General features: G+C 29.9%; 1 protein-coding gene and 2 pseudogenes across 5 annotated transcripts; 1 reads left to right on the forward strand and 2 right to left on the reverse strand.

Annotated features, from left to right (window-relative positions):
• The first annotated feature begins 3037 nt into the window (after window positions 1–3037).
• LOC148205655 (pentatricopeptide repeat-containing protein At5g44230 pseudogene) lies at window positions 3038–5117 on the forward strand (annotated as a pseudogene).
• A 5063-nt stretch (window positions 5118–10180) lies between these two features.
• Window positions 10181–11465, reverse strand: LOC148205656 (bZIP transcription factor 44 pseudogene; annotated as a pseudogene).
• An 8905-nt stretch (window positions 11466–20370) lies between these two features.
• Window positions 20371–23856, reverse strand: MPK7 (MAP kinase 7). Of its 5 annotated transcripts, none has more exons than XM_088103629.1 (4): window positions 23698–23856; window positions 22878–22995; window positions 21972–22397; window positions 20371–21362 (listed from the first exon to the last, which is right to left on the reverse strand). In XM_088103629.1, exons 3-4 carry the CDS (start codon window positions 22392–22394, stop codon window positions 20679–20681), a joined length of 1107 nt encoding a protein of 368 aa, XP_087959755.1. In that variant the 5' UTR covers window positions 22395–22397; window positions 22878–22995; window positions 23698–23856; the 3' UTR covers window positions 20371–20678. The 5 variants fall into 5 exon arrangements, with proteins under 5 accessions (XP_087959755.1, XP_087959754.1, XP_087959753.1 ...); XM_088103628.1 differs by having other exon boundaries at window positions 23368–23855; XM_088103627.1 differs by having other exon boundaries at window positions 23247–23855.
• Window positions 23857–25595: the final 1739 nt, after the last annotated feature.

Consider the following 25595-nt stretch of genomic DNA (forward strand, 5'->3'; position numbering starts at 1 on the left):
TTAGAAAATGCTTTTTATTCAAATAAAAATATTATATTTTGAGCATAAATTTCAATTTGCTTCATCCTCGTGTCAAATATTTGTTAGGTACGAGACTAAGGTTTCCATCTTGGAGACCTCACAGGGACTTAATAGTCATTTTCCTAGTTATGGGATTTTAAGTCCAATTTTCTTAAATAGATTTAAATCAAATTTATATTGGATTATTTTTTTTATTATTATGAAAATCTAAAATCAAGGAGTAACTAAGTTGACTTAAGATGATAAAACAATTAAGTCGAGCTGATTTGGCTGAAGGTAATTCAAGTTGATTCAAGCTGAAGGTTTAAGTTAAGCTAATTTAGTTAAAAAAAAGCTAAGTTTACATGACTCAAAGGTCGAGTCGAATTGGCTTGAGTTAAATATCAAGCCAAGTTGATCTAGGCAAAAGGTTGGACCAAGTCATTTTAGGTTGGAGCATGAGCTGCGTCGCCTCAAACTGAAGGTCAAACCAAGTTGGCCTGAATCAAAGGTTGAGCCGAGGTAGCTCAGGTAGGAGATGGAGTTAAGTTGGCTCGAGTTGGATATCTAGCCGAGCCTGCTCGAACTGAAGGTCTAACCCAGACGACATGGGTTAGAGGTTTAGCCAAATTGGCCTATGCCAAAAATCGTTACAAGACGACTCTAATTAGAGGTCAAAACAAGTCAATCCAAGTTGAAGGTTGAGATTAGTTAACTCAAGTTGAAATTTGAAACTAAATAGTTTGAGTCGAAGGGTGAAACCAAGTCAGCCTGAATCTAGGGTCTAACCTAGTCATTCCGAGCCCAGGTTTTAGTTGAGTCAACATGATTTTAGGACGAGTCAAGTCAAGCCAAATTGGCCTAGACCTAGGTAAAGCAAAGTCAGCACGGGTCAGGTTCAAGTCTAATCAACACGATCCTAGGTCAAGTTGGTTTAGATCTAACTGAAGCCAAGTCAGCATGGACATAGGTCAAGTGATTTTAGTTCGAGCCTAAGTTAAGTGAAGTCAATCCTAATCGATGTTGAGATGATGTAACCTAAACTCAGGTCGAGTTAAATGAACTAAACCTAAGCCAACACAAGTCAACCCAAGTCTAGGTTCAGTTAAGTCGATTCGTTCCATGTTTGATAAACTTAATAATTAAGTATAATACATCAATCTTGCTAGATTTAATCTAACTATAATGTTGAATTCGATCTAGATTAAAAATCTAAATTTAGTGGCTCCTAAAATCTATTTTATTGCTTCTAAATTAAATTTATAATGAATTTTGAAATTTTTGATCATGACCATCCTATGTTATCTCTTAATTATCAGTGTACATATTATAAAATTGTAATGTATTTCCACTTGAAGTGTTTGTTATTATATATTATTTTAATGAATTTTATTGATTTATTCTATTTGACAGGGATAATTAACTTAAGTAAAAAATGGTTAATATTAATTGTAACTTTAACATTGTATTGTTAAGTTACAGTAAATTTGATTATTTTATATTTTTGTATAAAAAATAGATTTTTTAAGGTCATACTTTTACTATTTTTTTCCCTTTATATTTTTTTTTCTTCATTTTTATTTATAGACTAATAATTAGGATTAGTGTAAACAATCCGAGTATGATTGTTTATATTTTAACAACACACATTTTAACACAATGAACATCGTATCAATAGTTTCATTTTTTTTAACATGAAAAATCTTTATTATAATATCTATTTGAATGACTAACTATCTTTTATAAATGTTCTTTTGTGGATATAGATCACAATATAATCTAAGATTATGTCATATTATATTCATATGATGATTCTTTGTAAATGATCATGCTGGTATCCACAACAACCATTTGCTCATTGCACCTTATTGATCTAAACCTCCATACACATTGTTTAGAATAATAGGATGGGGTTCAAGACTTTTACAATATACACATAAAAATTATAAAGTGATAAAAGAACCCAATATTTCAATGATTAATTATAAGAAAATGAAATTAATAAAAAAATGAAAGTAGAACAAAACCATTTGCATATTATAAATTACATAATATAAATAGGAAGGTAACATTTAAAAATAAAATATCTTAATTAAGTGACAGCTTAAGAATAATTAAAATTCTGCATTAAACTTTATTACTACTCATAAATAATTTTATTCCACTATAATGTGATGCCGGCAACTCACTTTATTACTACTCATATGAAATTATAGGATATAATGTTTTTAAGTAAAGTACATCAAAACTTAAAAAAATATAACATCGATAATATTTTTCCATTTTTATCTAAATACAAATTACTTTCAATAAAATAAGGAGGATTTACACAAATTTTCACAATCTGTTTTCAAAATAGAGACAAATAAAGTGTTTTCTTCACTTTTATCTTCTTCCTCTTGCTTCTTCCATATGTTGGTTTAGATTATGAAGTGTTTCTACATCTGATGCAAAAGTTTTTCTTCTATACAACATCGTGATAAACATGATACCTTATATGGTATTAGAGCTCTTCATCTGAAGAGCTTTGCTTCAGACTGAGTTGCATGTGAAATGCTTAAGAAGATTATTTGTTTCAGGTTTATGGAACTTAATTAAAAAAAGAAAAGGAAAGAATAATTGGATGAAAAGTTTTAGCTCAGCATCGTCGAAGCAGTTTGAAACAAAAGTTTTTTCTGCGTATTACAAACAAATAAGTGAATATCAATAATCTCACAATCATATATTATCATAAGCATTTTCTTCAGCATCACGTCGTCTTTTGATGCAGACTAAGCCCATATTTCTGTAACCAAGCTCATTTAATGTACTCATACATTATGCAGAATTTAGAGGAGCTTATTTGGACTTACGGAAATAGCTTATTATGAGCTTCCCATAAATACCATTCAACTTATTTTAATAAACTTGTTTTTCATGGTTAAACTTAACGTATTTCTCACTCGATTTAACGACTACAGGAAGATGTTTTGTATGCAAGAGTTCGTACAACTGGTGTTGTCGAGATATGCTGAACTGACATAATTTTTGTACCGAAATGAAACTGAGAAGTGCTAATACTGTACCCACTTTGTCCTTCTGTTTTTCAGTTCAGAACAAAGTTGGTCGTAGCAATTTCTATAGCTCATTTGTTCGTATGGCGTTGTCTTTTTTTGGAGTATGTAAAACACCTGTATTACATGAAGCTGGGTAGGCTCCTGTTTGGTCCACACCCCAAACCCCTTTCTCTGGACCCCTCTCCCAAGCCCTTCGCCTCTTCTGCTCCGCAAACGACGCATCACTCCCCTCTCGTTTACCTTCGTCGCTCTCTTTTCCGCTTGCTTCCGGTGCCACTCGAGACATCGGTTTGGTAGCGCAGCTTCACGCCCAGACACTCTTGATTGGTGGCTTCCATGCGCGCGCAAGGTGTTCGATGAAATGCCTGAACGGGATGTCGTTTTTTGGTTGATTGTTGCTTACGCGAGGAGGGACTATATGAAGGCGGCAGATGACTTGTTTGATGGGTTGCCTGTGAAGGATATGGTTGCTTGGACTCCATGGTTACCGGGTATGCACAGAATGCTTTGCCCGAAAATGCGGTGGAGGTTTTTCCGGTTGATAGATTAGGGTGTCGAGATTGATGAAGTTATCTTGGTTGGTGTTATATCTGCTTGTGCTCAATTGGGTGCGTTGTTTATGCTAAGTAGATAAGGAACATTACTGAGAGTTCTAGATTTGGGGATGGAAGTAGTGTACTTGTGGAGTCAGCCTTGATAGACATGTACTCAAAATGTGGTAATGTGGAGGAGGCATATAATATCTTTAAAGGAATGAGGGAGAGAAATGTGTTTCGTCACAGTTCTATGATTGATTGTGGGTTTTGCTATACATGGTCAAGTTCATGCAGCGATTAAGTTGTTTTATGACATGTTAGAGACCGATGTGAAACCAAACTGTGTTACTCTTGTAAGGGTGCTTACTGCGTGCAGTCATGCTGGCTTGGTAGACCTAGGGCAGCAGCTCTTTGCTACCATGGAAAAGTATTATGGTGTTGCTCCAACCCCACAGCTTTATGCTTGCATGGCGGATCTTCTTGGTCGAGCTGGATACTTGGAAAAGGTAATACCGCTTGTTGAGACAATGTCTATGAAGTCTGATGGAGCTGTGTGGGGGGCGCTTCTTGGAGCATCGTACGTTCATGGGAATCCTGATGCTGCGGAAATTGCTTTCAAACATTTATTTGAGCTTGAACCTGATAACATGGGAAAATATTTGTTGCTTTCTAATACCTATGCATCTTTTGGAAGATGGGATGATGTGTCTAGGGTCAGGAAATGGACCAGAGAGTAAAATTTGAAAAAAGATCCAGGATGAAGCTGGGTTGAATAAAAAAATGGAATCATTCACAGGTTCGCTGCTGGTGACGGGAAACATCCACAAATTAATGAGATAAAGAAGGAATTAAATGAACTTTTGGAACGACTAAAGGGTATTGGATATCAGCCAAACCTAAGTTCGGTGCTGTATGATGTTAATGATGATGAAAAAGGCTGTTGCTAATGTCTCAGCGAAAAACTAGCTTTGTCATTTGGATTGCTGAGTACTGATGCCGGTTCCACCATAAAAATTATGAAGAACCTTAGCATATGTAAGGATTGTCATATTGTAATGTGTGGAGTATCAAGACTTACTGGAAGAAAAATTGTTGTGAGGGATAACACGAGATTCCACCACTTCTTTAATGGGGCCTGCTCTTGTAGAAATTTTTGGTGACAGAGGCTAGTGCCATATGCGGTTCAACGCATCGGTGTTAGAAGAACTAACATGTGTCTGTCTGTGTGTGGTTTTGTTCTTGACTTTTGCTTCTTAGCACACTGTCCTGCTGAACTCAATAAATGGAGCTAGGCCCAAGAGGATCACTACAAGACCATCAGGTGGGCTGAGTACATTCACTAAGCTGATAGATTTTGTTAGAATGTGGCAAACGAGTTTACTATTCCCTTTATACAATTGTCTTCTGTGTAACTATAAAGATATCAATATGCCATGAATAATGACATGATGATTGCTCCCATTCTTCCTTTTACATAATTTTCTGTTGAAACGAATCCTGAACTTGAATTCAAGATTATTTTCAACTTATGGACTGTTTAAAATAATAAAATAAAAATCTATATTACTTTTAAAATAATAAAATAATCCATATACTTCTCTGTCTTTATCACCCAAAAAGGTACATTACAAAAATGGCTTCACATTTTAAAAGCCATTCTCAGAGCAAATGTATGTTCAGTGATACCAGGTAGATTTTTTTGTTTTCATTTTTTTCAATTTACTAAAAGCTCTTGCCTCTTGAAAATTTTGTACACAGGATTGTTTGTGGTGGTTAAAATCTAAGACAAATAAGTCATAAAACTATAGCAATTATTATGGGTTTCCTTTCTACTATTTTCTTTTTTATTTTGCTTATTAAAACGTGTGAAATAGAAATTTACTAGAAATATTAGATTTATAATTCAGTTGTTGTTTGTGGTTATAAATTGTTTTAAAAAATAAATATTTTTTTTTATCTTAGTCAGGTACGAACACTCAAATACAGTTGAACAAATTATTAGAATTATCTAGTAACTTATGCATATACAACCTTTTTGTTTTATTTTAATAACTACAGTACTATTTGATTTCTTGCAGAAAGAAATACACATGAAATGTTGTTTTCTTAATTTCGTTGTTTTTCATTATTTAAAGGACATACAATACTTTAATCTGTATGTCTTTAATTGAATTTCAAGATATTTTTACATAAAGTAAAATAAAATAAAAAATTGTAATTAACTTTTTTGTTTTAATAAAGCATCTTTTATTAACCTTTCACCACCACTGTGATTGCATGAATGATTTGAAAACACCCTCTGTATCCCAACTGGATGCAGTGGTGGAAGAGAAGAGAAATGCACTAAATACAACAACAAAAGTCTAACTTTAATTTCAATGTGCAATTTAGATTATTTATATTGTATAGAGTTAAACTTTCCATGTTGTTATGCATGATAATTAATGTTAAACATATTAGTAGGTGAGAACTGAGTTATAATCTTGTTTTTATTTTAATTTAACTCATATATGTTAAGAATAAACTCAATTTTGTTACTTGTCTTATGAACATACCCCTTCTCCCCTGCCAAAAGGGAATACACCCTTTCTCCTCCTCCAAAAGGAACTTCAACTTTAATTGCTTTTCATTTTCTCCTATATTTATTAAGGGTGGACAAAGAGAGTTATGTATTTATTTTTAAATAATACTGCCTAATTTGCATTACACAGTCATTTCAGGAAAGAAATAAGAAAAAAAAGTGTTAAAATTTGAATGTTTTTTTCTAGACAATCTGATACGGATTGTTTGCTTCTTGACATAAAGAAAGCAGAGAAAACAAATGGACAGATGAAACTCATCTTTGTTAAGGCATCTCATATTGAGATTGCAATGAAAACAAGATGAAAGTATTAAAAGAAATGTAAATTTGATTCTAAATTTCATATTAAATAGAAATGAAAAATTCAGTATAAAAAATAAAACTTATATATTTATTATTTTAAAAATTTGAATTAGATAAAAAATTAAATTCATGCTTTAATGGTATTATTTCTTTTCTATATATTAATTAATAATACATTAACTAATAAGAAGAAAATTAAGCATCAGATAAATAATTATTGTTTGAAGTTCCTCAGAGTATTGTTTATAGTATAATTTATTGTGAATACATTTACATTAAAGATTGTTTATATATAAAATTTGTTGTGATTACATTTACATTAAAGAATGAGAGTTTTTGATAATTATTTCAATTTTATTATTAATCAGATACTTGTATTTTTCTATTTATTTTTTCAAATTCAATCAGCTTGCCTTCTTTATTCCATTCCTATTTATTTTCTCTATTTTCAAATCCCCACTTTTTACTTGTATTCCAAATAAAGTGTAAAAAAAAGCCTAAAATAAGCTGTGTGCTTGTATATAATTAAGTCATGTTTTATTAAATTAGTTTTGGAGAAAATATAAAATTGATTCAATCATATCACACATTTTATTTACATTTAATTACAAAACACCTGTCGGTTGCTTTTGAAAAAGTGTCACTGAAACTTGACATCTTGTCTAGGAAGGATGTATGATACAAATGGTTATACTTTTTTATGTAGCTTGTTAAGATTAAACATTATGGTTTCTCTTTCTAGCAAAATCATGATTCAAATTGATTATATAAGTTTTAAAAAATCGTTTTAATGGAATTTTTTAAAGTTCATTTTCATAATGTACCTTTTTCATTTTTGAAATATACTAAACCTATTTTTGTGTTTCCTTTTATACATTAATTATGTTAAAAATTTTCAAGAATAATATTGATATTAATGTAAGGAAGAGAGTAGGAAAATCTCACATCAACTGTACATAAAATTAAATTACAATATATAGATGAATGTAAATTTTATTTTAAAAATAAAATAAAATAAAATTTAAAGTCTGTTTTTTAAATTAATATTACAATTAAAATTTATTTTAAAAATACTTATTATTTATTAAATCTATCATATTACCGTTATCATATCATTATTAATATATTTGATACAGTGAAAGATCAAATTAAGTTATAGTGTATTATTAAGTAAAAACTCCTTGACGAATTGATTTTGTAAAATTAAATTAAACTTAAAATTTTAATAATAAGTTTTTCTTACAACAAATTTCATATACATATATATGAGCTTTAGAAAATTAAAATAAATGTGAGTTCATATGATTCATAATTTGTCTGAACTGCTTACTGTATTTATCATCTCTTACTTATTTTAAATTTATCCATTTGTTTTGTCCAACAATGAAAATCCAAACAACGAAGGCATGCACCACCAATAATGGGAATATTAAATTTTAATGCACAACCAAACTTTTATATTTTAGAAAATGGTATAATAATGCATCATTGTTTAGACTTTATCTTATATTTCTCATTTCTTTCATGGGCCTTTCGATTAAAATAAATTATGCTTCCCCAGCACAAAAACATGCCATGATTCAAACTAGCCAATAACCACTAAACTTTTGAAAACATAAAAACTTTTTATGTTTCATAATAAAGTTACCAAAAAAGAGAGTAAATGCTTCATGTCCTCATCATCTTTACACTCTTCTTCAATCAAATTTGACTTCTTTAATAAATATCTGTTTTATAGATATATAAGTGATTAAAGGTTTAATGTTATTGTTTTTTAAGATTGTAAGGTAGTTGTGTTTTATGTCACTAATGCCTCATTTGTAAAAATAAGGAAAGTAAAAATGAGTGATTAACAAAAGAAAAAAGTGAAAATAAAAATTGTTTAGATAGAAAATAAAAACATATTAATCATATTTTTATTTGTCGGTTAATAAATCTCATATAAGTATCAATAGATAATAAACCCCTCAATTATTGGAAGTTCCCAAATCCTTTTGAACAAAAATGAAAGTGTATATTCAGTGTTGGTCTGATCTATCATGAGTTGATCACTTAGTAAGTTAATTCAATCTGATTCATTTATTAGCGAATCAAAAAAATTTGAATCTAGTATGGCCTATCATGGGTTGATAAGTTAAACTTCATTGGTTCATTCAATTATATATTTTTTTTCAAATCTAAAAAAAATTAATGAACGTGTTCACGAGGCTTTTATGAAATTTTGTCGATTACTTTTTCTAAGTTTCAATAATTTTAATTTTGTCTCATAAAAGAATTGAAATTGATAATAAATCTTTATGATATATATATATATATATATATATATATATATATATATATATATATATATATATATATATATATATATATATTTAATCATATTTATTTGATTAAATTACTTTATAATTAATTAATAAAATATAATAATTCTAATATTTGTTATATATATAAATGACTGAAAATTATTAATATTAGTTTCTTGTTTTCTTTGCTGTTATATGTTTTCTAACGTTATTTATATTTCTTTCTCTTTTTTTTACTATTAGTACGCCTTTCATCTAATAATCCAAAACAGAGAGTAAAATTTTGTTTGGCACTTAAGTATAGTTAATTATACGTAATTCAACAAATATGCTTGTTTAAGAGAAATTACGAGATGATTTATATGTAACATGAAAGAATGTTGTTAATTATTTTTCGTAAATTATAAACTTTGAATATACATTACATATATTTTGTTGAAATAAAAGAATATGGCAATTGAGGATCATTTAATATATTTTTTTGGGTGATTTAAACCTTCTTTCTTATACTTTCCTGAACCAAAATTTCTTGTTCTTTGTGTGGATGGAAAGTGTAAAACATTATGATATATTTTAGTTCAGAGAGAGGAATATTCCATAGATTCCATTTTTTCGTTTCTTTGGAGGATGATGAACTATATCTAATTATATATCTTCCCCAAATATTCTGTCCAACAATGAAATCATCATGGACAACCAATAATGCAAATATTTTATTCCTATGCACAAATTAACCCTTTGGATTTTGGGAAATGGTTCAATCATTCTATCATATATATTAAACAAAATGTCTCTTTTCCTAAGTTAAAACATCACCCATCCACCCACTTTAATACCTTTCCCTTTACAATTAATCCAAACACCTTTCACATTAACTTATAATGATTGGTATTAAACTTTTCCTAACCTCATCTGTCTTACATGCTCATATAATTTCACAATAATATACACAATCTTTCAACATCCAAGTGAAAATGAACAACTTCAAATCTCTTCATTTGTATGCCGCAAAAAACATTTTCTTAATTCTTTTTATCATCTCAAACACATATTTCGAAATAGCTGCCAACCAACCAAATGGGGCACACCATCTCATTAGGCTATGATAAATAACACACCACAAAAGAAAGGTACAATTGTTTTTAAGATTTACATGTCTAGAAATATGATAACAAAATACCTTAATGTATATTCATACTTACTAACCTTTTAATATAAATTATTGGACTATGTTCTTTCTTAAGTTACTGTTGGTTGAAAGTTTCCTCATATTATGTAAACAAATTTATATTAGTTTAAACTTATTCTATATTTTATTTCCATAAATAAAAATTTATGTAAAGTGAAAACGAAAAAGAAAGGATCCATGTTAATCAAACAATTTTGTCATGAACATATAGATGGAAATTAAAGGACCCATTTTTAATTTGTGGAGAAGAAAAAGAAAGCCCCACTTGAAATACAAACAAGCTTAACAGAACATAAAGTGAGAAAACAAAAGAACATTACAAGAAAAAGGAAAACAAATTAACATGAGAGACATGAAAACACGACAGTGCAGTGTTACAATGGAGTGGACGAAGGAATCACGATTCCGAAAATTCAGCGATCAATACATCATCAAGATGTCATTGTCGGCGGAAGCCATGATTGGTTGGTTGAAGGGTATTCCATTCCAAGCATCCATGAAGCCACAATCATTGAACATCTGAGTCTCCTGTGCCTCATCGAACACCAAGTAGTTCGTGGAGTTTATGAAACCGATGATTTCGTTCAGAGAGTTCAATCTGTTGCTGAGTTCCGCCATCTGCGCCCTCAGAATCGCGTTCTCAGCTTCCACCTTCAGGTACACCTGCGTCGTCATGCCTATGTTCCTGTTCATCTCATTGTTCTCCTTTTTCAGCTCATCCAATTGGGCACTCAAACCTTCCAGGTGCTGCTGTTTCCTCATCCGAGATCTGCGTGCCGATTCCCTGTTCGATTGCATTCTCTTCCTCTTCCTCTGATCCACCATGTCTCGGTCGCCCTCGGAGCCAGAGTTTTGAAGAGAGCTGGAACCGGATGAACAGGCTCCACCGGGAGAAGCCATCGGTGCTATTTGTGCAATAATTGATTGATGAATCTAATTTCCTAGCTAAAAAATAAAAACACAAGTGGTACTATACTATGTTGTTTTTCTGGAAATAAATGTTATTATTTTGGTAGGAGGTTGGTTGATTTAGTTCATGAGAAAACGTAGAACCAGTGGAGGAAAACAACCGAGAAAGATTGAACCAAGTGTGTCCTGCGTCTTAGAGAAGAGTTTATGGTGAAGCCAGAGAGGAGAATCTCGCAGATTACTGGAGAAGACATTGGTGTTGTCTCTCAATCATTCATAACTGCATAACATGTGTACGAACAAGTTAGCAACGATCGAAACCAGTCCGTGCAAGAGAATCGAATTGGGTTTTGGGAGGAAGGAGAAGAAGATCTGTGGTGATTGATGATGTGTGTGGAGGAGATTTAGATTATTATAGAGGTTGGAAAAGGGTGTGAAAGAATTTTTCAATTCCAGAGGCAGCCAAGAAGATGATAAGAAGGAATAGGAATAGGAATAGCAAGAAGGGATTGGATTGGATAGATTTTGACCAGTTTCTAGGAGGAGGATAAGAAGAGAAGAGGAAGAGGTTTTGAAGAGATTCAGGGGCTGAATTTATAGAAAAACAATTACACATTGTAACGATGAAAAATAATAAAATAAATCAGAAATATTGGTTTTTGTTGTTTGGAGAATTAAAAAGTCAATAGAAATAAAAGGAGGTAAAAAGCAGGAAAGGGGGAAAGTACTGAGAAAAAGGTCACACAGGGCCACCATGGTCACCGCTCCTGTTCATCTGCACGCGCAGATTTATTTTATGTTCGTTTACGCTTTAATTTCTATTCACAGTCAGAGATTTTTTTCTATAACTTTTTCAATACAATTTTTATATTTAGCAAGTGGTAACTAGCAACGTGAAGGTGGAATCTTAGCTCATCAATGGTGGTTGCACCAGTTCTTTACTTTAACAATTAAATTTCTTGGTGCTCCTTCCCTCTCTCGATTTCACTTTCCGATCAGTGTTTATTCTTGACAAATCTTTAAGTACATAAAAACTAATCAAATAACGAGTTTCATGAAAATAGCACATTGTTTAGAGTCCTTGACGGTGTGTAGGTATAAATCTATCTGTCACTAGTTGTATTATATAAGAAAGATGTCTATTTAATTACTAAAATATTGCTATCATGAAAGAATATTTTATCACATGCAACAATTTGAGGTATATGTACGACAGAAATAGTTTAAAATGAATTATTGTCACATGATGGATGATGGAGTGCAGCAGAGGTAGTGGAGTATTTAATTTACCGAAGGTGATCGATGCTTTTTTCAACACGGCCAGCTTTTAATTTTATTTTTCACTAAAATATTTGTACTTCATTATTTACATGGTCTTCTCTGCAAGCACATGGTTCCAGTCATGAGTTGTTGGAAAAGAAATTAAAAGCTTCCGACCAAAAATCCAGTGCCAACCCACCTTTTCTTAAGAGGGGGTTTACAGTAGAAAAAATAACATCAATGATAATATCAATGAAAAATAATATATATAATATTCCAGCTGTTACTTGATGCAGGTAAGAGAAAGAAAGACGAGTGTTTCTCTCTCTAGATGCTGCTAGAAGATCCAAATCTATCGAATGTGAATACAGGGAGAAACTATGTCTGAAAAACAACCTTTTTTCTTACCAAGTTGAGTAGGGTCAGTCGTTTTTCATTTTTATGTGTTGTTTCTTGGAAGGTTCAAGATAACATATACATTCATGCATGTTACAAGTATAGGCATAAACCTTATCACTTAAGTCAATGACATCACCATCCCCAACAACTGAATCTTATTTTATTTGTTAAAAGATTTCTGCTTCACAAAATGTACAAATGGTTTCCACGTGGAGAATATAAGTTTAAGGAAAAACTAGAATGGCTGCTGTCTTTCGTTTTTACTTTGACTGAGTGATCTTCAATGGTTTAATTATCCACAATATCTTATACTTTGATTGCCCAAAAAATTAGATGGCTGCTGCTTCGGTTCGTCTTTTCTTTGACCAAATAATATATATCATATATTTTCTTGGTAAATATATATCATATATTTATTCATAATTCACGAGTTATAACAAACAGAAATAATATTAAAAATCTATCTGAATGTGCTATACCCATTGTTTTAAATATCCATTTTTTTACATTGAACATGCGTAGAGAAATTCTTTATGAATGTAAATGATGCCTTACATCTAACTATTATTTAATATTTGCATAGTTAACAACTTAACATGTCATTAGAATCGATGATCATCAACGATAATAATTTCTAAATAGGCAATAACAATATTAGTTAGTAATCATTTTTTTATTTAACTCTAGGAAAACTCTTTTAGAGGGTTGGCTATCTTGGTTAATATATACTTAATATTTAGCTACTTTTTAGTTTTTTATTAGTTAAAAAAATTGTTTGACAAGTGTATGTTTTTAGTAGTTTGTAGTTTTTCTGTAATGCTTTTCTCAGACGTTATTATCTTCTTTTTTATTAGATTATGTATTTTGTATCGTTAAAACATTCATTAAAAAACTTATTTCCTTTGCTTTTGCATAAGCCAAAGCTTTAATTTCTTCTTATATGATTTAATTTAATCATTATTATATTAATCAAAACAATATACAATATGATATCTACTTAAACACTTGTAATTAAAAACAGATTAAACTTTATAATTCTATTCATGTTGTCATTTTACATTTATCAATGTAATACATAATTTTATCAATAACGTCTATGACAGCTATTTTTACCGTACATATCATATATAATATATGTGGATTTATATATCTATAACGTCTTCATTTGCAACTATTTATTAAATTAAACACTTCTGCCATTTTTTTCCTTGGCTTTTAATTAAATGTGAAAAGTGTCAAATATGTTATTATAATCTTTTAATAAAAATTAAAAATTAATTTTGATAGTTGGAACTGGAATTCAAATAGTAGTTTTTTATCCTATAATAAAAGACATTTAATCATAGTAATAGACATTAAAGATTTATTGAAAGTGTCTAGAATAGGTTTTTGTTTAACTGAAGAACTTTTAGAGATGGTTCCTTAAAAGAAAGTAGCATCTTAAAAAATGTGCATGATGTTACTTTATGTAGTGAGCACTCTGTGATGTAGCTGAGTATTGTGGAGCAATTGAGTTCTCCTTTTCAGTCATTGCTTTTGCATCTATTTATAAACATTTTCATTGGCAAATAACATCATATCATACTCACACTTACACTCACACTCACAAAGTGTACAGATTCTCTGACATATTCGTGCCTTGAACAATATTAAGGAGAGATACATTCCAAACAAAATACAATACTCTCACTATAACAGAATTATGTGTACACAACAACACTAACAATACCAATATGTCCGAAGAAAGTGGTAATGTGCTTGTAAATAGATAGCCATTTACCCAACTTTATATCATCTTAATATTAGACTCGGTTATCTTAGTTTAGACGCAACCTGCAAAAGGCTTGGAAGGGAAAAGCAAATTTCGTATGAAAAGTTGAAGATCTTAAACTTGTGTTAATTTAATATAAATTTCATACTCAATAATATAAAATATATGTTAAATTATGAGTAGTGTCATTTACATGTTAGAAAAAGTTCGATATTATTTAAATATTTGAATTGGATTGAAAATAAATAAAATACTAATATGAATTAAACGCTTGACATTAATTACAAATAAAAAAGTTAATATATAAAAAAAATAAGGTCCACAACATTAAGCTTTAAGATTTTATATTATATGTGTCGTTTCAGACAATTCATGCTTAAAAAATAATCAATTTCTCTAATATATCAATGTATAACACCCAAAATTAAAACATCACACTATTAATTAATGTATTACATAATTGATACTAAGCATATACAATTACATAAACATATATTATACATAAGCATATGTATTTACAAACCATCAAGTCTAACTACTTCACATTTCACTATCCTCTACTCACATATATTATACAATCATCAAGAGTGAATCAATCACAATCAAACATAAAAAACATGGTAAGTTAACGTAATTATAAAACACCATACAATTTATAAATTATCTCATTGTAAAATCAATTTTTATCATCCTAACTAGTCAATCGTATATAATAAGAATCAAATGTTTACATAAAACATGTCTTCACTAACATATATATGAAATCACAACCCATTGGTTCTCAAGACTTAGACATTTAACTATATTTCTAAAAAAAACATGTGTATTGAGTAGACTTAGAGATTCTACACCTATCATGTGAACACTCAACCAACAATATATTAGGACCTATCTCTTCATCACCATGACAATGTTAATTCAATATAGTTGTCAAAATGATGTTCTTTCACTCTAAATCCCACTATAGGAACCTTCATTGACTCTAACAACTAAATATTTTTTTCTATGTGAGTAGCATACTAGTAGAATCAGGACAATCTTTTTATAAAATCATCCTTCAATACACCCTAAACTCAAAATCAATGTAACTCTTCCTCCTTGGAAGTCACTACAATTATCACCCATACAACCAAGCATCATACATATAAAATTAAAACATTCATTATTATTAAGAAATCAACACATATGTGTAATTAGAACAATCTAAAATAGACAAATTATCTAATACAGAGGGTAGCGCCTAATGGGACTCTCGAACACCCAATACCCTAAGCCCCTAGAGCTCCTTGGAATCTCATTACAGATAGCGTCCAACATAAAGCTCCTAGTGTCTAACGTAAAGCTCTTGACACCCAACACTATTGTAAAGCGTCCAACGACGTTCATTAGACGTCCAACGCCCATCACTCTAGAGCTTATTGTCTAGTGAACATCCAATGGTCTCTAGATAATGCTAATGATAAAACATCCCTCGATGAAACACATTTAGCGACAAAAATAAGGTTGTTGTTCGGTAATTATAAAGGGATTTCACGTTTCGTTAATAAATATTTCCAACTACCTTATTATCGATTAATTTTATTCCGTTAAAAAAAGACATTTATTCACGAATTTTTATTATTTCCAACAAATTATGATAGTCAATTATACTTGTTTTTTTATATATAGTGTTGTTAATGAATGTCTTTGGTTAAATATTGATTCACCATATAATCAATCAATTATAGAGCAAGTTAAAAGTTAAAAAGTCTTTTGGACAACTTACTCAAGATCTTTGTTTTGAAAATGAAAAGTGTAGTATTTATTAATAAAAGTTGTGTCCTTGTCTTTTTTTTTTCCCTTAGTTTACTCGAAAAATATATGGAGTGACACACACAAAGTTGATAAATATTACAATGTTCAAATTTAAAATATATCACTTTTAAAAGCGAATTATGTATTTGGTTTAATGTTTAGAGTGTTGAATTCATCTTTGCGATGTAAAAAGTAAAAAAAATCATGTTATGGGATTAAGATGATCACAATCACATAAGCTCATACTATTTAAGATTTCCTCTTAAGTAAAATTATCCTTAATTAACCAATAATGAATTATTAATGAGGTAATTAAGAATAATGGACTTGTCTAATATAGATGTATTTAAGTAAAAGTCCACTAAAATAGTATAAATGGGTGTTCTTCACAACTTAAAACACTATTAATTTATTATCATATTTATTACAGTTCTAACCATTACTTGCAGCATCAAAGTGTCTTTATAAACATTTATCTAGGTCTCTATTTGAATTAATCACAAACTAAAATGGATAAAAGAATATTTGAAACTTAAAAAGTGATGTATAAGTCTTATCTGAACTTGTGAAGGCATCTTACCCTCATAAATACGAAAACTACTTGAAATATATTCAATTTAGAGGGAGATTATTTTTTTTAGCAAGATAACGTATATTTATCCCTATATATATCAAATCCAGTGTTTCACCATAGGACTAAACATATAGAAATTGATTGTCATTTTGTTCGTGAAAAGTTGTTGACCAAAGAAATATGTACTGAGTTTATTGGGTCAAACGATCAACTCGCAGATGTATTGACCAAGTCATTAAGGGGTCCTCGGATTGAGTTTATTTGTTCCAAGCTTGGTACATACAATTTGTATGCTCCAGCTTGAGGGGGAGTGCTAGGATATTTATCATATTTTATCATCATTATAGTGTGTCAAGGGTTACCCTATCTATCATGATTATATTGTGTCTAGGATTAGCCTATTTATCATGATTATATTGTGTCTAGGGTTACCCTATTTATCATGTACTTGTGTATCAATTTATTCTTATAAATAAATAGAAGATTGTGAGAGGGATCAATTAAGCCCTCTAGAATTATTTTACAGTTTCAATCTTAAGTCAGATCAAGTATAATTCAGGTAAATATTTTATTCTTTTTATTTTATACTTTCATTTTACTGAACTGATATATAACTTGTTTTATCAATACATTTTAACAAGTGCACAACTGAGGGTGTGAATAAGCTCTCGTATGAAAAGATCTCGTTGAATAAGTACTTAATTATACATCTTATGAACTCATAGGCAGTGATCCACATTCAAGTTAGAGAGAATTGTCGTGTTATGTGAGGAAAACATCATGTTATAACCATGGATACATTTGAAAGCACGAATTATTTAACTCTTTTATATTAAATTTAAGAAAACAACTGATGAACAACATAGTACAAATGGGTTTAGCCGAAATACCAAAACTATATACATGGCTATATACAAGTTTAGTCATTACGAGACGTCATTATCCCTGTGGAAACGCCAAATTAAAAAAAGTACCAAAGTAATCTCATGCAAAGTATAAAACTTGGCAGTTATGAGTCATTTAAGATTACAGTTTGTCTACGCGAAAAAACAGAACTACATCTCATTCCCCAATGTTCATCTATGTTAAGATTGATTGATCCTTTTAACTAAATTAATGTAATAGTTTAAAGGGTTAGTTTAGTTGTAAACTTCTTTTTTATTTTAAGGGATATTGGATTTTGTAAAGGGTTTTTGGTGTTGACCATTTTTTACCTCTTCTATTCTTATATTTTTTAGTGTTCATTCCCTTAAAAGTTACTTATAAACATTAAAGTTGTTTTTAATGCATGATTATACTAATCAATAAAAATCAAAACATTTCATAATCTTTTATGAAAATTTTCAAATATTTCTATACAATGATTATAAAATATAATAAATAAAAAATTATGTCCTTATATTTTATGTATGTCAATTACTTTTCTAAATAATCTATTATACTAATTATATACTTTTAATTAACTTTTAATTTTACTGTCAAAAAAAATAAGAACGCATACTCATTGACGCATGTACTTCCAGTTTTATTTTTAATAAATATTAATATATACATTACAAATAAAGTACAATTAAACCGTAAAATAATTTTCAAATGTAATAATTGTGTTGTTAGTTAGTAGTTAATTAGCTATAAACATGTATATTGTATTTAAATATAATAAGTTATTTTCGTTAATGTTATTTGGGGGGTTTTAGTTTTAAAATTATCAAAATTTTATAATGAATTGAACTTGATAGTTTTCTTCTTCTTTCTTTAACCGGTGTTAAGGAGATTTAATCTCTTGACTTGTTCTTTGTCTAAAGAAATTTAATTTATAATGATTGTCTAAAAGAGATGGATGAATACCGTGTTATATATTAAAATATGATTCATTCCTAACCTAATATACATTGAATTATTAAGAAACTCAACTTATTGTTGTATAAAAAGATGGATGAATATTGTATTATATATTAAATATGATTCATTTTTAACTTAATATATGTTGAATTATTAAGTTGATACGTAATTGATTTATTCTTATTTTGTCATCAAAATATTACATAAGACACTTAATTATATTGGTCTATGATTTAAGTCAAAATTTAAAACGTTCAAGTTCATCTAGACAAAAACTCAAACAATAAATATAAATAACATATATCACCAAATAGATTAATTAAGGTTATTAATTACTTTATTTGTTATTTTTTTTATATACTATACTAACATCGATATCAAAGTTTTGTGTGTAACTCATTTTCATTTTAAAATAACTCATATTCATCTTAAAAAAACGAATACTCAAGACAGTTATAAGTAGTTCATAAATTGAAAGTTAAAAATGTTTAAAGTATATTTAAAAGTTTTTATATATACATATTTGATTATATAAAAACAAATACATTTTCCTTTTGCTTATGATATTTTGTTATTTTGTAGGCATATGTGAGACATTGGGACTATTTTGTAATAAATTAGTTTGGGAATTAATGTTAAATTAACATTAACAAATTGACCACGTGAATATAGGAGTACAACCATACTTAACAAATTAGAAACAGAAGATTTTTTAAATAAGTTATATTGTATTTGTCCTACCAACTCTCTTGATCTCTATACTTACATATCATGCAATCATTTTGGTTTTTCAAATGGTGTTTACTAATATATAAATAAATAAATGAGTATTGCAATTATAAGATTTATGGACATGATTTGTAGAAGTTGAAATGCACTAAGGAAAAACTAATAAAATATTGAATAGATTAAAATATAAATAAATATATAATTCCTGTTTAAATTTTATTAGTTTTACGTGAATAACTATGAGCTGTTTTTTATTACACCTTCCCTTTTTTATTTTCGCACCCCATAAATATAGTGAAATAATTGTTTGATCCTCGCTTTCTTCCCTTTTGTACAACCTGATGATGGTGATTCTCTCCGTCTCCATTGCAATAGCCAGATCCACCATGAGAAGGAATGAGAAGAAGAATTGTGGGGGTGCGGGAAGAAGGAAAAAAAAACCTTAAGAAGGAGCGTATGACAAATTTACAGTAGAATTACTATGAAAAAACCTTATTTATTTTTCTTTTTTTTCTACCAAATACTCATTTGTGTTGCATAATTTTAAATGTTTTTATTACTCATGTTACTTAGAAATTAAAACTTAAGACAATTTAAATATTTTTTTTCTACTTTTCAAAAGATTTTTTAAAACAAAATCATAATAAAATATGGAACCCAAAACACACAATACCTTAAATAAAAAACCTAACAAAATTATAAATAATAAGCAACTTAGGTAAAACTAGAAAATATTAGTACTCAAAAATATATTTTTTATAATGCATACTAATTATAAAGAAATTTTAAAAACTTAAAACTCATTTACATCTGTATATATCAAGCCGGTTTCTTTTTTTTTTTCTTTATACGTGTTCTTGCTTCTCAAAATCAATGTAACTCTTCCTCCTTGGAAGTCACTGCTATCTTATCACCCATGCAACCAAGTATCATACATATCAAATTAAAACATTCACTATTATCAAGAAATCAATACATATGTGTAATTAAAACAATCTAAAATAGACAAATTATCTAATATAGAGGTAGCGTCTAATGGAACTCCGTAACGCCCAATACCCTAAGCCCTTAGAGAGAATTGCCGTGTTATGTGAGGAAAACATCATCTTATAACCCTGGATACATTTGAAAGCACAAATTATTTAACTCTTTTCTATTGAATTTAAGAAAACAACTTATGAACAACATAGTACAAATGGGTTTAGCCGAAATACCAAAACGATATGCATGGCTATATACAAGTTTAGTCATTACGAGACGCCATTATCCTTGTGGAGACGCCAAATTAAAAAAAGTACCGAAACAATCTCATGCAAAGTACAAAACTTGGCAGTTATAAATCCTTTAAGATCACAGTTTGTCTAGGAAAAAACAGAACTACTACTCCTAGAGACAGGCAATAGGGCTAGAAAGCCATGGAAGAATTAACCAACTATGCATTGGCAGAAGCAACTTCAGGGTGATAATGTTGCATCTCATTCCACATCATTTCCCTAATCATCTGTTCTCCCCAATGTTCATCTATGTCAAGATTGATGGGAACCTGTGCAGGAGGGTTACACCTTGGATCATACAGGCCAGACATATATGGGTGTTGGAGAGCTTCTAAGACAGTAATTCTCTTGGTTGGATCAAATACAAGCATCTTTTGCAACAAATCTATGGCTAATGGATCTGCTTGTGGATATAGCTGAGAGAAGTGTCTCCCCCTAGTATAGGGCAGTGATTTGATAAACCTCCTGGCTTTTGCATTATCAATAAACTCAATATGAGATTCATGCTGGCTTCCAAGAACACTTATAATTAGTTTCAGCTGGTTGAGACACTCGGTGCCAGGGAAAATTGGCTTTCTACCAAGAATCTCAGCAAAGATGCACCCTACTGACCAGACATCAATGGAGGTCCCGTAGTTGTCACAGCATAGCAAGAGCTCCGGTGCACGATACCAACGAGTGACAACATATTCTGTCATAAACTGGCCATCAACTCCATTAGTTCGAGCAAGCCCAAAGTCACATATCTTCAAATCACAATTGGCATTTATGAGCAGATTCCCAGGCTTCAAATCCCGGTGAAGAATATTTGCTGAATGAAGGTATTTAAGACCTCGAAGGAGCTAAAGTAAGAGTTCATGGTTAGTATCAATCACAACAATAGTTAAAATGTGCAAAGATTTGAAATTCATAGAGAATCCATCTGTTTCTAATTGTCAATGCTGATAAACTTTCTACAGCAGAATTCTTTAACAAAATGTGGAGAAGATGGATTACAATCATAATCAATGATAGGTTATTTTCTTAAGAAGCTTAATCATTTAATGAAACGATGTTAAGGTCACATCAGTCCACCAATTGGGGCCCATGACTTCCATCATAGGACACGATCGAACATTGAAGACATAAAAAAAGGTAGAGAGCACGAAATTGCCCCAACTTCTCTAAAACAACCTGATGATACTTTATAAGAATGCACGAAAGAGGATGTTTAACACTGATGTTGTATGTTAATAACAGGAAATGGGGAATTCACTTCGAAACATGACAATGCCAGTTAAACACTGAAAGAATGCATTTGCAATTATACTTCTAACCTCAACCAAATCTCTTTCAAAATGAATATGTCATGCCTTTGTGCAAATCCAAAAAGAATTCAGAGCTACAGTTCTAGATATTAGAAAGAAGAGATGAAGGAATGGAAAAAAGTACCATAACAAAGTGGTCAGTACCTGAAACAAGAAATATTTGCAATGATCATTGGAAAGTGGCTGCGAGGACTTAATAATTTGGTGAAGATCGGTATCCATGAGTTCGTAGACCAAGTAGACATCCTTAAAACTTGTCCTGTGGATTGGCATCATGACATCTTTTAAAGCAATGACATTCTCGTGCCGAATGTGTCTAAGCAGCTTCAGTTCCCTCAAAGTTCTCAAAGCATCAATAGAATTCTCAAATATATTACCAATCTTCTTAATTGCAACTCTCTCATTGGTCTCCCGATTGATGGAAGAGCACACCACGCCATATGCTCCGCGGCCAATAGGCTTGATTGGAACGTACTTCGTATCAATCTCAAACAAAGTTTGCCATATTGTATAATAATGCTTTCCCTTTGGCTTAATTCTGTTCGGTGGTTCAACTAGAGTTGCCATTTCCTGCAAATCAACACCACCACAATATATTCTCAACAACTAAACACACAGAGGAGACTAAAGTAATAAGCTCACAACTATAACAGTAAATTCATTATTATAGCCACGGGTCATGCATTAAGCAATCAACAGTCTGTTAAAGCTGGCATCAAACAAATATCAGAAAAACAATGCATTATATATCAGAGGTATTGTTGCAGGATAAAGGTGAATCATTGGATACTTTTTTATGCCATGTTAGAGAAGGTTCGAATCAATTCTTACTTGTAATTTCTACATCTGGATTTTGATCTTTTGATGTCACCCTGTCTCTTTTTAGAACCTATTCTCTCCAAGACCATCTTTTTAGACATACTTTTTGTTAAAAAAAATACCAAAGATTCAATTTTATCTTTCCTCTTCCCCTGATCTCAACCCACTCACCCACCCAATAGCAAAGAAACCAAATCTTGATTCCAAAAAGAGTGAGAAAAGCGTTCATACCACAAAATTCAGCTTTCATCCCAGCATCTCCCCTTTCCTTGCAGCTCTGACTCGGAGGCCCCAAAAGCGAATCCAAAGACGAAGAATCCCTCGATTGATGCAGCTTCAAGAAAACGTTCTGTACCAAAAACAAATTTTCACAGTTGAAGCCACAACTAATACAGTGGATTGGATTCACGAAGTGGGTCTCGTCTCATTTGAAATCTTATCAAATAAACAATAAATAAATATCTGAATTTCATCGAGATCAGGCTAGAGAAGAAGAAAAAGAGGCCATAGCCATAGCCATAGTCATCATCATATTAAAAAAGAAATAAATATAACGTATCCATATCATACAATAATATTAATAATAACAGTAATACTTACCTAAACATAAAGGCAGACAATAAAATATTATGTAAATATAAAAGGAGGGTCCGATTCAATTTAGAAGGGAGAAAAGAAAGGGAAAGAGAGCATAAGCATTTTAGCATATCCTGCGACTCACATGAGTCACGACGACGACCCCAACCCACACGGCATTGGTTTTGTTTCGTGGTATTATCACTGTTTAGCTTTGCTTTTCTCGCAAGAGAGAATGCAAAATACGACAACGTAAGTATGTGTGTTTGGCCTTTCGGAACTAAAATACTAAATTAAAAAACAGTCTTGCTTTTTCTTTTTCTTTTTCTTTTTCACGCCAACGTTAAGATTCACAAATTTGGTTCAGCCGTTTGGTATTAATTTCGATTCAGGCGCAAACAACTTGGCAAGTTTCCTTTCAACAAATGTTTTGAAAATGTAAGGAAAGTATTTGGTAGGGAGCGAGGTGAGGTACCAATCCTACGTCTACAACTGCAAGTGCAACCAAAACCTATTCAATGCTCGCTCGCCAAAGGAACCCTAACTGCGTGAGTTCGCTTCTACGCTCTCTTTTGCCCCACACTGCTACGTACACCTATTTCTCTACTCCTCCTTCCGATTCCACGTTTTTCCTTCTTTTTTAAATATCTTCAACATTCACTCAATATAGTCAAAATCAAAATATATTATTTTACAAACAGTTGGGATATTAATTAATTGCTTATCCACATTGAAAACATAAAAGTATATATTATATGATTTTGATAAATATAATTCACTGAGTATCCAATATTTATATTATTTTCTAACAAGTAAAATTAATGAATTCGATATTTGTTGTATATTTAAAGATTCTTTTTTAAAGTAAGATAATGTTTTTGACCGAATAAATCTAAAAGAAATCAAGCTACAACAACTAATTTGATATAATATTTATTTGCATATATTATTTTGACCTATGTGAATTTCATATAAAAAATAATAATATTGAGTTAGATTGATTACCGGAATTCTACTATTCGGATATTTAAAGGTTTGATTTAGTCTTCCATTTAACAAAAAGGTCGCCTTCAAGCTTTTTATAAAGATTTTTTTGTTAAGGCTATGACAGTGTTATGTATGTGATTTTGATTCTTGGAGGACATAATTAACACATTTTTTTATTTAATATTGACTTTATGTAGAATTGTTGGTTGGTTATTTTGTCTGATTGGATTTAGTTATTAATTATTATTTATTTTTTTGTAAAGATCTAGAAATAATAAAGATTGGCAAGTGACGTTTTAAAAAATGATAATTGATTTATTAATAAAGTTGTTATAAATAGATATTATATTAATCGAGTTTTATTTTATAAGAATCGTAATTTTAAAAAAATTTAAATCTTTTTAATGTTCAAATAGAATATAGATAATACATTTAGTCTATCCACTTGTGATAATAATATATTATATCTAAACAGATAATAATATAATATACGTAACAGATGATATAAAAGAGTTGAAAAGTAATGAATCTGTTTAATATTCGAATAGAGTATAGATGACGTATATAGTTTTGTATTTTATAGATCTCTTGTTGAAAAAATGTATATATCACATAAAAGATGCATCATTAAAATTCATGAAGAATTGTAAATATATATTATGGAGAACTATATATATTAAAATGTTACATTTTTTTACTTTGAAGTTTCTACATTGTGTTGGTCATGAATGAAGCAACGAAACTCCAATTTTAAAAAATTTAGATAGCTATGAAAATATAATGCAAAGATATATAAGTTTGGCTCTTAAATGTTCATGCCAATTCACACTCTTTCAAGCAAATTACTCTTTTCAACTTTTAACACTTGTATTTGTCAAAATAAGAGTTAACTTTTATATATTCTTTTACATATTTAAATTTTTTAAAAAAAAGCTAGATTTTCTTACATTTAGAAGTAACTTTTTAATAAATTCGTAAAATAAATAAATTTAAAGAAAAAATCATAAGGAAATAAATTATATTTTGAAAACAGTGACGGTTGTATTTTACTTTTTTTTATTTCTTCACTTATTTTTATTAAGATTTTATTTTAGTATTATAGTAGTTCAAAGTCACATTCTTAATTTTAGTTCACTTTATGTAAAGTTTCAAGTTTTTTCAATTAATTCATTGAATGGGTCAATAGAAAGATTTTATTTTAAAAATCAATCCATAGACCAATGATTAAATTGATAAGTGAGATTATTTAAAATTAGTGAAGAAGTTGATGAAATTATCTCTCATTGGCAACGATATTTTTATAAATTTCATAAAAACATAAAAAAAATAGTTCGAGTAAGTTCTCATATAAATGAACCGAAATATTAAATGATGTTTATCATAGAT

Source organism: Vigna umbellata, chromosome 1 (assembly GCF_029865625.1).
Source record: "Vigna umbellata cultivar VRB3 chromosome 1, Vumbellata_1.0, whole genome shotgun sequence".
Classification (NCBI taxonomy): domain Eukaryota; kingdom Viridiplantae; phylum Streptophyta; class Magnoliopsida; order Fabales; family Fabaceae; genus Vigna; species Vigna umbellata.